This window comes from Podarcis melisellensis (genome assembly GCF_964234715.1).
Source record: "Podarcis melisellensis genome assembly, chromosome: 16".
NCBI lineage: Eukaryota > Metazoa > Chordata > Lepidosauria > Squamata > Lacertidae > Podarcis > Podarcis melisellensis.
This window is the reverse complement of record NC_138533.1, coordinates 39,459,134-39,471,409: the sequence shown is the minus strand read 5'-3', so window position 1 is coordinate 39,471,409 and position 12,276 is coordinate 39,459,134. Positions and strand designations below refer to the sequence as shown.

General features: G+C 45.4%; 1 protein-coding gene across 19 annotated transcripts in view; it reads left to right on the top strand.

The window, feature by feature from the left end:
• NCOR2 (nuclear receptor corepressor 2) overlaps nt 1-12,276 on the top strand; it is a 343,395-nt gene that overhangs the window by 90,672 nt on the left and 240,447 nt on the right. For all 19 annotated transcript variants that reach the window (XM_081892760.1, XM_081892767.1, XM_081892762.1 and 16 more), the window contains exon 3: nt 11,872-11,999. In XM_081892760.1, the coding sequence (XP_081748886.1) occupies nt 11,872-11,999 (128 nt within the window). The remainder of the gene's footprint in view (nt 1-11,871; nt 12,000-12,276) is intronic.

Genomic DNA, 12,276 nt, shown 5'->3' with positions numbered 1-12,276 from the left:
CAGGCTTTTATGCTGGACAGTGCGGTGAACATGATAACACTCCTGAGAGCTAGAAAAATACTAAAATAGGTACTATCCCACTTTTCTTTCCTGTTCTTCCCCATTCTCTTTTTTCCAGAAAAGGCAATTTAATTATTGTATTCAAATGAGTCCAGCCCACCTGAGGTTGTTTAGGGCAGAAGGATTTCCCAGAAATCTCTCTTGGGATGTGGCAAAGAATGGAAGAGAACACCTTCTTTTTTTAAAATGCTGAAAATACCAATTTTATAAACTGAGTAAAAATGATTCTAGATTCAGGTTGGTCTGACACAGTCGAAATGATATCTGAAGAAGTGTGCATGCACACGAAAGCTTATACCCAGAACGAACTTAGTTGGTCTCTAAGGTGCTACTGGACAATTTTTTAATTTTTAAATATATTTTGACTGAGTAATATGAATTTAAAAAAAAGAAAAGCAGGGACAAGCCTTGGTGATTTTGTGTAGTTGTCTGCCTCTGGCTTGCTCCCAGAAATGTCTTCCACACTGGGAAAATAAAAATTAGCCTGACCCTCATTAGTGATGGATGTAAGGTTTGATTTAGGGACGTGGGTGGCACTGTGGGTTAAATCACAGAGCCTAGGACTTGCTGATCAGAAGGTCAGTGGTTTGAATCCCCGCGACGGGGTGAGCTCCCGTTGCTTGGTCCCTGCTCCTGCCAACCTAGCAGTTTGAAAGCACGTCAAAGTGCAAGTAGATAAATAGGTACCGCTCCGGCGGGAAGGTAAACGGCGTTTCTGTGCACTGCTCTGGTTCATCAGAAGCGGTTAAGTCATGCTAGCCACATGACCCGGAAGCTGTACGCCGGGTCCCTCGGCCAATAAAGCAAGATGAGCACTGCAACCCCAGAGTCGGTCACGACTGGACCTAATGGTCAGGGGCCCCTTTACCTAAGGTTTGATTTAGAAGGATTCCAGATGTTGCACATTTTTAGTGTAGCTGTGTGGATTCCTATTTTAATAATTCTTGTTTCTTTTATGATACACTGATTCCTTTGCCAAGCTGGAGCCCTCCAGATGTTTTGGGCTAAATAAGTAATAATAACTCCCATCAGAATTTTCTTTAGATCAAAATGTGTCTTACAGACATATTTACACTACTGTGCATTTTGTGTAGCCTATTACGACAGAGTTCCAGGTGCTAATCTGTTGAATTATAATATGTGTGGAGATTACCGTGCATATGTCAAAGATGTGGTTGTCATGGAAGAAGAAGAACAGTGTGTGCAATGAGCTGTGGAAGCATAATGCACATGTTTTGTTTATACGGTACTCCAGATGTCTTTGGAGCCTCTATTGACCATCCTTGACCTGCACATAAAAGTTCAATGGTCAGTCATTGGTCAGTTCTCCTCTCCACCCTGTAATCCTGCACATTCCTCTATCAGTCACATGCAATGAGCTTTACACCCACCCACACCCAGGTTTTTTCTGTGAATGTAAGAAGAGGCCTGCAGGGGCAGGTCAGAGTTCCCCCCAGTCCAGCAACCAGCTTCCTAAAGTGGGTTGGCTGCCGCCAGGAACACAGGAAGCTGCCTTATACTGAATCAGAACGTTGGTCCATCTAGCTCAGTTTTGTCTACACTGACTGGCAGCAGCTCTCAATATTCCTAGCCTTACATGGAGATGCCAGGGATAGAGACTGGGACCTCCTGCTTGTAGTGCAGATGCTCTCCCACTGAGCTACACCTCTTCGCAGCTATGGAAATCTACAAGCTGGCTGTACAGGAAGAAGAGCCCTCCAGTTGCCCCCCAGCAACTGATTTTCAGATACAGTCGTACCTTGGAAGTCGAATGGAATCCATTCTGGAAGTCTGCTCAACTTTCAAAACGTTTGGAAACCAAGGTGTGGCTTCCGATTGGCTGCAGGGAGCTCCTGCAGCCAATCGGAAGACACGGAAGTTCCGTTCCATTTGCAAACTGAAACACTCACTTCTGGGTTTGCAGCATTCAGAAGTCAAAATGTTTGACTCGCAAGGCGTTTGGGATCCAAGGTACAACTGTGCATAATGCTTTTGTGCATGGAGTTTCCATTATGTTTCCTGGCAGCTGATAGACCTATCTTCCATACATTTGTCTAATCTCTCTCTAAACTAATGAGCACCACCACATATCTTAGAGGTCTCCATGCATTAATGCTGGAGCCATTGTCCTCCGTTGATAAATTTCAAGATGTCAAACCCTTGGAAATACTTGAATCCCTTCACAAGCTCCCTTGAATGTATTGTGCTGACCTGTGGCTGTAGCTCATGAAATGCTGCGCTTAGACCAGGGACACCCAAGTTAAATTCCTTGCCTGGTTGTGAAGGTTACTGAACGGTCCTGGACCTCACAGTGATATCATGAGATTGAAATGAGGGAGTTTCCTACATTTGTTTAAGCATTCACTGTCAGCCTTTTAGGACCACGTTAGATGCATAGGCATTTCAGACTGGTATATGTAACAATGAGAAATCAGCTCTGATCACATGAGCCAGCTTTACTTTTTGGGAAAGGCAGCACTGGAAAAACAAGTCTTTAAGACAGCCTACTCAAATTAGGCGCCTTCCAATTGTTTTGATCTACAACTCCCATCAGCCCTAGCTAGCCTAGCCATGCTGGTGAGGCTGGTGCGAGTTGAAGTCCAAACTCCTGGAGTGTGCTAGTTTGGCAAAGACTGCTTGAAAGAATGTAATGTAAGGGCCAAGCTCCTTTCAGAAGGGACGTCCCCAACCATACAGCTCTTGCATGTTTTGGAAGAAAGGCTGGATGCACATGTGGCTTGTCGTGATGACCGTAGGAGCGAATTCACAAAAACTGGGAATACAACAGTTAAGGGGAAGCTTGGTGTGATCACCACCTGTCTATAATAATGCATGGCCTGGAGAAAGTGGTGGAGGAAAGCTCTTTCTCTCTTTCTCTCATAGCCCTAAAACTTGGGGACATCCAAGGAAGCTGAATGTTGGAAGACTCAGGACAGACAAAAGGAAGTACTGCTTCACACAACTCATAGTTAAACTACGGGAGTTGTTCCCACAAAATGGCTGCCAACCTGGATGGCTTTCAAAGAGGATTAGACAAATTCTTGGAGGATCATGTTGTTGATGGTTATGAGCCACACTGTTCTTCCTTCGCTGTCAATGGCAATATGCCTCTGGATTACAGATGCTGGGAATCACCAGTGGGGAAGGTGCTGTTGTGCTCAGGTCCTCTTTGTAGGCTTCCCACTGAGGCATCTGGTTGTCCTCTGTCAGAAAAAGAAAGCTGGACTAGATGGGCCATTGGCCTGATCCAGCAGCCTCTCTGTCTGTTCTGATGAGGCAGAAGGACCCAGTTTGACTCCCACAAAGGACTGGCTGCAGTTGCACAGAACAAGCCTGAAGCTTAAGGGTTCACAATGGGGACCTGCCTGTGTGCTGTGACCCGGACCAGCCTTTTCCAGCCTGTTTTGTTCCAGATATTTTGGGCTACAACTCTTTGGTCTCAGCCAGCTTTACCAGTATTTAGGGAAGATGGGCGTTGTAGCCTGAAACGTGGAGGGCAACAGGTTGGCTGGTCTGAATAGTCCATTTAACATCATTGAAGTGAAGCAGGCAGGAGGTCTGCCTGAGGTGTGGATGCGAGACTCCTAGGCTGCCCCCGAACTCCTTGAAATGAAGGCAGGAAACAAGTGTAAGGCTGCAACTAATAACTATGTGGGGCACAAAGGAAGTTCTGGCAGACAAGTTTACATCTATGTTGTTGCAGTTGCTGTGGTTTTATTTTAAAGATGGCAGTTGCTTTTTGGGAAGTCTTCTTGCCAGAACTCAGAGAGTTGGGACTTTCCTTAATTTCTTCTTCTTTTTAGTGCTGCTTTACCTTTGTTGATTTTTTTTTAAACCAAAAAACTATGAGTCTTGATCTTGCTCAGTCTCCTGCCTTTGCTGTCCATGCAGGACACCCAGGCAGGGCTCCATGTGGCTTCCTGCAACAGTAGACTTATCTCTCCCTGAAGAAAATAGTGCTTGAAGGGTATTACTCACCCCCTTTATTTTTCGGGTGTGTGCACAGGTTTTCAATGAGTAGGGGTAAGCAGAAATGGTTGGGAGAGGGAAGTGAGTCAGTTGAGATTTTAATGTTAGCCACAAAGTCAGGGAAAAGTTGAGTTATGCATGTTTGCTGTGGAGGTTTGGTGTGGGTGCTACTTATTGGTTGGCACCCGTATCACTGAGAGACCTGTGCTAAATTTGTGGAAATACCATACTTTTCCATCTATAAGGCGTACCCATGTATAAGACCCCCCCCCTATTTATGGGACTCAGATTTTAAAAAATGAGTGGAGATGGCCCAACGTTGTTGAGCTTCTCCCCCCAATGCAGCTGCGGGCAGGAAACACTCCCTAGATCGTTTCCCATGGGCAGCGGCATCAGGGGAAGTTGCGCTCCCACCAAGCAGCAGGCTGGCAGGCGTGCTGCTCCCCCCCTCCAATGCCACTACCCGTGTATTGGACGACCCCAGTTTTTTGACAGGGTGTTTCAGTCAATATGGTAGTTTTGCCCTTTATTCATTTTTTAATTTATTAATGTGAATAAAAAGGGACCCGTTGTCACTCACAGCTCCCAGTTCTTGCCATTTTCATTATTAATATTTCTTGGTCATTTTACTCACAGAAATGATTCAAAGTGATTGTACAACCACAGACACTCAATCCCTGGAAAGGTATCCTCAGTTACCTACAGCCCATCCTAGACAAGGATGCTTCTCTTTTACAGGGACCTGTGTTTGCTTTGACACAGTCCTGCTCCCCACCCCCAACCGAAAACAGCTATTTAACTAGCAGGTCACATTAGCAGATCCAGATGCCAACTTTGTTCCCCATGTCATGGCAACGCTTTTATGGGACCTAATAATGTCATCTACATCATCAGAGGGTCATTTACCTGCTCATTTTCTGAAAGTGCTGACAGCGACCTTCTGTATTCTACATAGGAGAAACAGTCCAGTCTCAGCGCAAGACAATAATTGGATGCCAAATTGGTATCAGAAATGGCAATATTGAAAAACAAGTGGGGGAACATTTCAGCTTCTCAGGCCCTCAGCAACTGACCTTACAGTGGCCAAAGTAGCAGAAAAGAGCCTCCATGAGAGACTTGAAAACTGCTGAATGATAATTAATCAAGAGGTTCAAGTGCTATCCCTTGCGGATTGAATCAGCACAAGGGATTTTCATCACATTACATATGCTAATAGCTTACCAGTACTGGTTGTGTTGTTAGCATGGTGTATTCATGAATGGTCGCTGTTAAAAATGTAATTATCACCATTTGTGCTTTTCTCTGTCCCTTTTTCTTCTGACCTTACTGTTTACAATTCCTCTCCCGGCAGCATGTGTTTTATTTATTTATTTAGAAAAAATACAAACTGCTTAATTTTTATTTATATATAAATAAATAATTTTAAATAATTATCTTTATACAGATCTATATGATTTACACTTAAATGCTTAGCCTTCCTTTCAGTCTTTAATCCAGACACATCTTGTAATTTATTTTTACTCTCATCATTCATATTTTTAACCAAGAGTTTGGTTTTATCTTTATTAATCTTAAGGCCTGCTACCTTGCCAAATTTGTTTATCTCTTGTACTCAATTGGTTCTTCTACAGATATCACCATGTCATCTTTCTCCTCTTTTTGGCTGGACTCAGCGTGGCCCTCTGCTCTGTTACAAACAAGATTTTATTGTGGTGGTTTTAGGATAAGCAACAAGGAAAAGGCAAGCCAGGCTGGCACACTGGTGGTTCGGTTCCAGCTGGGAGCCTCCCATGAAGACAGAAATGTCAGGAAATATCAAAGCTGAGCTTTTGGGGCTGTCAAGTAATAATACATATTTTACAGTTACTTGGTGGAAAGAAAGCAAGAGAGAGAGAAGGGCGGGGAGACAAAAGAAAAGTATTTTAAAGATTTCACCTTCTTGGGATGCCAGGAAAATTACGGTAGTTATTTTAATCCCAGCCTCCCATTCATAGAATGCTTCCCTGCTCCAAATGCCAAAAGTGGATGAAAGATGGTGGCTTCTCCCAGCTGCACTTGCTCATTGCGCTTGGAAATGCTGTAGCTCCGCGGCAGAGCCACTGCTTTGCATGCAGAAGGTCTGGATAGGGTTGGGAGAGACCACTGCTTGATACCCTGAGCTCCGTGGAGTCAGGATAAGGCAGCCTCCTAAGTTCCCATGAAGAGGTGTGGCAAGGGAAGCGTGGGGTCTTGTATAAGCAACCTGAAGAATTGTTTTCGGGTGGCATGATTTGTTTAGATGTGGGCAGAGAAGCAGAGTGCATTTCGAAAGGTTCCCACAAGATCATTCAGCGTGTCTGAGAACAGGGCTCTCCCCTAGTGTTGGGCCCTCGAGATGTTGCTGGACGCCCATCGTCCTGGACACGTTGGCCATGCTGGCTGAGGCAGATGGTCTTCCTAGTCTAAACAGAGGGGTCAAAGTTGAGGGAGGCTATTCTAAGCAGCAACCACATCAGTTGCAGTTTGTGTCTGTAGGGCCAAAGGGTCTTTGTTCTTGCCTTAATTCAAAACATGGTGCTTGTGTGTATTAAGTACCCGTCCAGATGACATGATTTGCTTGCAGACAGTTTACTTGGAGATTAGACTGTGTCCAGTCTTTATTGAGTTTTTATTTAGAATTTTTTTGCGGAGAGGTTTATACTACTGTGAGCAATCATCCTGATTCACTTGCAAAGTGCTTGCACATCTTTTCTGCTAACTGTCTGTTCATCCCACAACTTGCAGTGCATTTCCCTGTCACTTTTCTAACCATTTTTTTTAAAAGTGGGTTTATCATGCTAGGGCAATGGAATTCCTCCTGCAAAGTACAGGAGGTGGCCTAAGTTACTGACCAGGGATACAGGTCTTCCCTCCCCGCCCCCTCCTGAAATTGGCCTTAGGGAGTTGAGAGAACAGCATGCAGGGAGAGGAGAGGGGGTTAAGCTGAAACGTTTGAGCAGCTGGAACATTGGTAATGGCGCAGCATAGAATTGCACCCCAGGACTGTGAACTTAGAAAACTACGGAATGGTTTCTGTTCGGTGCCTTTTGGGTGCAGGCTGCTATGAAGTGGAGCAGTTCTGAATGTCTGGTGTGCAAGTGCGCACAGCTCATGTTCAGAGCAGGAGCTCAGCGTGACCAAGAAAAGGAAGACTTTTGCTGTCCATGCAAAAAGATTATGCATCTGATAACCTAGACCCAGGCTGTGGTTTGTGGCTAATAACGCTCGTCTTTTGTCTGCTCTTTCCATCTGCTTGATAGATGTTCCGTTTTCACTTCTTACAAAATGTGAAATGTTTAATGCACACCCCAGAGGGCTTCATCTGTACCATTGTTATTGCCTCATACTTTATATTTGTATTTCTTTTTGACAGCACCTTTTGGGGGGGGGCTTGCAAAAGAAAGAATCAGAGTTGGAAGGGACCCAAGGGTCTCCCAGTCCAACCCCCCAGCAATGCAGGAATCTCAACTAAAGCATCCATGACAGATGGCCATCTAACCATCTGCCTAATTCTGGTTCTGTAAACACCAGAATTGTATGAACCCTGCTCTGAAACCTTGGCTTGCATTCAGCTAAGTAATAATCAGGGACGCGGATGGTACTGTGGGTTAAACCACAGAGCCTAGGACTTGCCGATCAGAAGGTTGGCGGTTCGAATCCCCGCAACGGGGTGAGCTCCCGTTGCTCGGTCCCTGCTCCTGCCAACCTAGCAGTTTGAAAGCACGTCAAAGTGCAAGTAGATAAATAGGTACCGTTCCGGCGGGAAGGTAAACGGCGTTTCCGTGCGCTGCTCTGGTTTGCCAGAAGCGGCTTAGTCATGCTGGCCACATGACCCGGAAGCTGTGTGTGGACAAACGCTGGCTCCCTTGGCCTATAGAGCGAGATGAGTGCGCAACCCCAGAGTCGGTCACGACTGGACCTAATGGTCAGGGGTCCCTTTCCCTTTAAGTAATAAATAAGAGTAGTTCCACTGAAATAAAAGTTTTCTAAGTCCACAGTTCTGGGGTGGAATTCTTGGTAGTAGAGCATCTGCTTTGCATGCAGGAAGTCCAGTGTTCAGTCCCCAGCATCTCCAGGTAGGACTGGGACAGAGTCCAGTCAAGTTCTGGAGGGCACTAAGTCAGCAAAGGCTAATTTAAAAGGATATGGTAGAGGGTAGTCCAGGGGTCCTTTACCTTTCAGACCTATAAACAGGTTTGTGTATGATGAATCTTGGTTCCACAATACACTTGGCTGTATGTGGGAGGAGGGGGTGTGGGGCTGTGTAAAAAGATTTTTAAGAAGAGCTGCCCCCAAATCCCCAACATTAGGATTCCCCCCCCCTCCTTTTCAGGTTCTTTTAAGGGATTTTTAAGAGAGATTTTGAAATCCCCCTTTGGCCCTGCTAAAATACTGACTTACCTTCCTCGTGGATTTTTGCACGGTGACTCCGTTATGGCTGCCAGGTCTTCCATTTTTTAATGAAACTGCTCTTGGTATCATGTGGCTTTGGCCTAGGTTCTAAATAATTTGCTCTTTGTTCTTTGCACAGCATCTCCCCTCCCTTTCCTGTGGGCTAATAAGGAACAGCTGAGGTATCAAGGTGTTTAATAGGTGTGGCAGAGAGCTTTTCAGTTAATTAAACTGCAGGAGCCCTCTCCTTTTTGGAGGGGTCTAGGAATGAGATGGATGTGCCTTTTAATAAAATAGCACCTCCATCCTGCCCTCTCTGAAACAAATATTCCCCTTCTGAGAGTGTTTGAAGTGACATCCTTGAGATAATGACAAAATGGCTCAGTTCGGAGCTTTTTCAAGTGATCTTAATTCAGGAAACTCTTTGATGCATTGCCCATGGAACCCTTTCGAGTTGTGAAGCAGATCCAGTTGTTGGCCCTGGACTGGAATCTGGGAAACCAGGGTTCAAATCCCCACTCAACTATGAAGCTCACTTGAGTGCCCTTGGATTGGTCCCAATCTCTTGGCTTGGCCTACCTCACAGGGTTGTTGTGAGGGTGTATTATAAGAATTTAAGGTCTCAAATATATAAATTAAATGTACAAGGCAAACACGTACATAAATACATAAACCACATGTCTGAAACAGTACAGGAAGATAGTCCTGAAACCATTTTGACTCTCCCAAACTGACCAAATGCAAGGAGGGAGGAAATGAAAAAACCTCCCCATTGTCTCTGTGCTCACAAATCCTGCCTTAAGGGCACATTGAAGGTGTGAATAGGGTGAGCCTGTGACCTGGCTCAGGAATTAAGAGTTTATCATTTCAATAGAATGGCCAGCCTGGCTGGGTGATCCAATCAGTGACCATTGACAGGTTTTCTGCCAGACAGGTTTTTGCTGCAAACCACCTCTTTTTGTGATGTATTTATGATGTATGGGGGGGGGGGTCCGGGGCTACACCCCTTCTGTGATGTATGTATGATGTTTCTGGGGGTGGTCTGGAATTTGAGGGTCCGCAGTTTGAAAAGTCTACATACACCTTTATTCTGAGTTCCTCCTCCATCCTGCGTGTGGGGAGTGAGGACCCTGTTGCAACAGTTTAATAAAGATCAGGCTTACTATCTGCTTTGCTTCTCAGTATTCTCTGGTTGGCCTCTGTTATTTTCTCCTACCACTTAAGGACTCTATATGGGCTCTTGGATACCCCATAAGGGGAAAGGGCAGATTTTGTTTACAACAGGTGAAATGGGGAAGGGAGAGCCATCTTGAGTTTCTTGAAGGAAAGGCAGAAGAGTGATAGTCTGGCGGCGGGGCGGGGAAGTGTGTGCATGGGTGCAGAATGGTACCGAAAAGCGAAAGGAAGGTGGTACTGATGTGTAGGTCTTGATCAAATAACAGAACAATAAAATGTCTGGCCATTTTGATTGTTGACAACCTTTCTCAGGGGCACAAGACACAGGTTCTGCTATCAAGACACTGTATCTCAGACTATTAAGACTTGTTTTTAATGCCACTTTGAGACTTTGCTTCTTCTTTTACAATGGTCCATCTAGCTCAATATTGTCTGCACTGACTGGCAGCAGCCCTCCAGGCTTTCTGACAAGGTTCTCCTCCGTGGTAATCCTCCGCAGGAAGCCAAGGCCAGAGCTCAGTGGTAGGGCATCTGCTTTGCTTGCAGATGGCGCCAGGTTCAACACCCCACCCCACCAGGCAGAGATGAGAGAGACCCTTTTGTGAAATGGTGGAGTGCCGCTTCCAGTCATTGTGGACAGTGCTGAGCTGGACAGTCAGCTTTGTGTGAGGCTGTTTAATACATTCCTAACATCTGAAGAAATGGATCGCTATGGTCAGGGCTCTGCATGGTCTGTTGGTCTCTGATTCAGAACTAAACTTTCTGGGAATGTCAGCTTTCATTGTTGTTATTGTTATAAGAATTTTAAGGTCTATAACTATATATAAACCACATGTCTGAAACCCCATAGAAAAGGTCCTGAACAAATTGACCTCAAATATTTCTCTGCAAGGTCAAAGTGGGAAACCTCCCCATTGTCTCTTTCCTCACAAATCCTGTCTTAAGGGCACATTCAAGATATGAACAGGGTGTGACCTAGATTCAGGAATTAAGTAGTTATAATAACAAAAGAGTAGCCAAAACCCAGATAATGCAATCAGGTAACTTGCCACACATAAGATAAACAACGCATTCAGATTTCTGTTGTAGACTGCCTCTTTTGTGATGTAGGTATGATGTTTCTGGGGGTGGTCTTGGACTCCAGGGCGGGCAATTTAAAATTTCTTTATAAGGGCGGACACACCTTTGTTTAGGGTCATCCTCCTTTTCTGCATGTGAGGGGAGCACCCTGTTGCAACAGTTAATAAGATCAGACTTACTATCTGCTTTGCTTCTCAATATTCTCTAGTTGGTTTCTGTTATTTTCTCCTACCTATAGAGAACCTACAAAAGGACTCTATATGGGCTCTTGGGTACCCGATAAGGGAACAGGAGCAGTTTTTCCCCTTAAAGGTAAAGGTAAAGGTACCCCTGCCCGTACGGGCCAGTCTTGACAGACTCTGGGGTTGTGCGCCCATCTCACTTTAAGAGGCCAGGGGCCAGCGCTGTCCGGAGACACTTCCGGGTCACATGGCCAGTGTGACATCGCTGCTCTGGCGAGACAGAGCTGCACACGGAAACGCCGTTTACCTTCCCGCTGGTAAGCGGTCCCTATTTATCTACTTGCACCCGGAGGTGCTTTCGAACTGCTAGGTTGGCAGGCTCTGGGACCGAGCAGCGGGAGCGCACCCCGCAGCAGGGATTCGAACCGCCGACCTTTCGATCAGCAAGTTCTAGGCGCTGAGGCTTTAACCCACAGCGCCACCTGTGTCCCTGTTTTTTCCCTTACATCATAAGATTATCTCGCCCCACGAATCTTCCTTTTATTGGGTAAAGAAGGGTGAAAGCAAACATGTTTCTGGTTTTTAGAGGCTGCAGAGGTAAGTTTGAAAAGTTCATGTGTGATACCTGTCAAAAATGAGTGGTGGCATAATAAAAATAGATTTTTTTGTGGTTTCCAGAGGGGCTTTGGTTTGCTTCAAAGCTTCTTGCTCACCCCTGCCCCCCCCCCCACGACTGGCAAAACAATGATGCAAAATACCCCAAACAGAATAAATCATAGAAATTATAGAAATTGTTAGATGTAAGCTTGCATAGCGTATGCGGGTCACAAAATGCATATTCCCTTGCTACAGAATCTTTTGAGGGTGTTCTTTTAGTGTGGAGGGCACACAGTCCTATTGTGGGGAAGATTGAGAGTGTGTAATAGGCAGCTGGGACCTATGTGAAAGCCTCTGCAAATCCTGTCTCTTTTCTCCCCCCTCCCTTTTTGCTCAGGATGTGGGACTCTTGGAGTATCAGCACCATTCCAGGGACTACCCTTCTCACCTTCCCCCTGGGTCTATCTTGCAGCCCCAGCGGAGGAGGCCGTCCTTACTCTCGGAGTTCCAGCCAGGGAATGAAAGGTAAGGGGAATGCAAGGAGCGGTTGCGTGTGTAGTGCTATACGCAGTGTGCTTTTTGCACCAATATAAGCGGGTCTGTAGGGAAAGGTTGCAAAAATCTTGAAATACAAATTTTTGTGTTTAAACAACCACCACCATCCAAGGGTTAATGCAGAAGTGGCACGAAATGGACCCAAAAATGAACAAACCCAAAATGGACAGAAAAATAAACTGATCTGTTCATCCAGTACCTTGAAGGGTACACAGAACATGGGAACCAGCTCAGAAACCAGCAGAAA